We start from the raw sequence: 2,585 nt of genomic DNA on the forward strand, positions 1-2,585 counted from the left end.
ATGTGACACTGCTGAAGATTCTCTGTTGTCTACTGCATGGATTGCACGCATGTGACACTGCTGAAGATTCTCTGTTGTCTACTGCATGGATTGCATGCATGTGACACTGCTGAAGATTCTCTGTTGTCTGCTGCATGGATTGCATGTATTCTTTTGATCTGCTGGGGACTGAGCTTGGGGTCCCCACACATGCTTGACAGGCTTCCCCAACTCTGCATATGCCTGAAAAGTTCAGATGGTAGAGTCACATGCAAGCCCCTGATTTCAGACGTTGCTGTGTCTCTTGATGTAACCCTCATGCTTAGCACGAGGGCCTGAACTTAGTATCTGATAAGAATTTTATGAACACATCCAAATAGCCTATAAAGCTGATAAAACAGATTGGGAAGGGACAAGCGAGTAGGAGATGAATCCCAGACTCCCCATCCTGGCAGCTCCCAAGTTAGAGTCTGATTGATACTTTGAGTCACTTACTTTGGGTTATGGAGGAGCCCCTGCCTAGAATCCCCAGTGAGGGGCTGGGGGCGTGGCTCAGGGGTGGAGCCTCTGCCTAACTTGAGGCTCTAGCTTCTGTGTCAGCACAACAGTCACACCTGGTTCACTGTGCATTTCAGAGGAGCTGGGAATAATGTTTCAGTGTGTTAGAAGCAGAGCCTGGAATAGATCAGCATGCACTTGAATGTGACCTCCCGGGCTGGGTCCAGAGGGCCCCATCCACCCATGTTCCCTGACCTACCTTTTATCTGGCTGCCCTCACTTAGCTCGGGCTCACCCTGCTGGGCTGGGCCTGAGGGTGTCTTGGGCAGTGATATTTGTGGAACTCACACAGGCGACGCCAGGTGTTCCAGACAGTTGGATTCTTTGATTTGATTCCATGTAATTTTTAAATTTCATCAATTTTGTGTGTGTGGTCTTTCTGGGGAGAGAGTTACATCTGCACCAGGACAGCACACGTGTGTGGAAGTCAGGACAGCTTTCAAGATCTGTTTCTTGGGGGCTGGAGAGATGGCTCAGCAGTTAAGAGCATTGCCTGCTCTTCCAAAGGTCCTGAGTTCAATTCCCGGCAACCACATGGTGGCTCACAACCATCTGTAATGAGGTCTGGTGCCCTCTTCTGGCCTGCAGACATACACACAGACAGAATATTGTATCCATAATGAATAAGTAAATAAATATCTTAAAAAAAAAAAGATCTGTTTCTTCCTTCTGTCCTGTGGGGCAGGTGGGCAGAGTCATCTTGGTCCCTTCTCCTCCTTTTCCTCCTCCTCCTCCTCCTCCTCCTCCTCCTCCTCCTCCTCCTTCTCCTCCTCCTCCTTCTCTTCCCCCTTCTCTCCTCCTCTTTTTCTTCTTCTTCTTCTGTATTTTTTTGCTGTTTAAGACTCCAACCTTGCAAGGGTCTGATGAGATAGAACTCAGTAGGGGCGGAACAGACTTCTGGGATCTCCTCTATAACACACTCTGGCTGTGTCTTTCAGATATGGACGCAGAGCGAGAAGCCCTGCAGTGCACTGCCTACCCCGAGGTGCAGAGCTTCTGCCGGAAACACGGCTTGACATTTGAGGTAAGCATCTGATCTCTCCAGAGTCACACGGTCCCTTGTCATCTGTTTGGTGCTTTAGCTTTGGGTCTCAAAACTCAGAATGTTTTTTTTTTTTGTTTTGTCTTTTGAGATGAGGTCTCATTTAGCCCAGGCTGGACTCAAATTCACTGTGTAGCTGACGATGGCCTTGAACTCCGCCTACTTCCACCTCCCAAGTGACAGGGTGACAGATGTGTAATGATATATCTGGACCCCTAGGATTCGTGTGTGCTAGGCAGGTACTCTGCCAACTGACCTGTAAGCACTACTTACCGAGCTATGTCTCCAAGAGGTCCACCTACCTCTGCCTCCTGAGTGATGGGATTAAAGGCGTGTGCCACTGTGGGGGGTCCCTACAAAACCATGGTCAGTAGAGAAATGATCTTTGAGAGGCAAGAAGGAGACCCAGTTCAGCAAAACTTAGCCAGCTGCACTGGATTAGGCTTCTGGAGTCTGTCCCCAGGCGGTTTAGTCCAGTACAACTTTGACCAAAAGCTGGTGACAGATTTCCCAGTCCCTGTGCACAGTAAAGCTTAAGGTGTGACTAAATGTGGCCCCCACCTTAAAGAGTTCTGTAGCTTAGGGGCCCAGGATCTGCTGTAGTCTCTGCCCAGGATAGCATAGAGGGCAGCAGGCTATGAAGTCTGTTAAAGTTATGCACCACCACTGCCCAGTCAAGCCAGGCTTCTGCGTGGGTTCGTGGGATGGAACTCAGGGCTACAGACAAGATCTTAGAGACCTGCCATCACCCGGCCCTCTCCATACTCCTTCAAAACAAAGTCTGCCTTGACATGATCCTCCTGCCTTAGCCTCCAAACCATTTGGGGGACGTCCCTACCACCCCCCCCCAGCTCCATCCATTTTTCTTTCTTCCTTCCTTCCTTCCTTTCTTTCTTTCTTTCTTTCTTTTCTTTTCTTTTCTTTCTTTCGTTTGTTCTTCCTTCCTCCCCCCTCCTCCTCTTCCTCCTCCTTCTCCTCCTCCTCCTCCTCTTCCTCCTCCTCCTCC

The 2,585-nt window shown here is 49.6% G+C and overlaps 1 protein-coding gene across 6 annotated transcripts in view; it reads left to right on the forward strand.

Annotated features, from left to right (window-relative positions):
• The window catches only part of Nwd1 (NACHT and WD repeat domain containing 1), a 78,967-nt gene that overhangs the window by 6,445 nt on the left and 69,937 nt on the right, over window positions 1–2,585 (forward strand). For all 6 annotated transcript variants that reach the window (XM_013350728.2, XM_026785209.1, XM_026785210.1 and 3 more), the window contains exon 2: window positions 1,476–1,561. In XM_013350728.2, the coding sequence (XP_013206182.2) occupies window positions 1,478–1,561 (84 nt within the window). In that variant the 5' untranslated portion in view covers window positions 1,476–1,477. The remainder of the gene's footprint in view (window positions 1–1,475; window positions 1,562–2,585) is intronic.

The sequence above is a fragment of the Microtus ochrogaster genome, linkage group LG1 (genome assembly GCF_000317375.1).
Source record: "Microtus ochrogaster isolate Prairie Vole_2 linkage group LG1, MicOch1.0, whole genome shotgun sequence".
NCBI classification, from domain to species: domain Eukaryota; kingdom Metazoa; phylum Chordata; class Mammalia; order Rodentia; family Cricetidae; genus Microtus; species Microtus ochrogaster.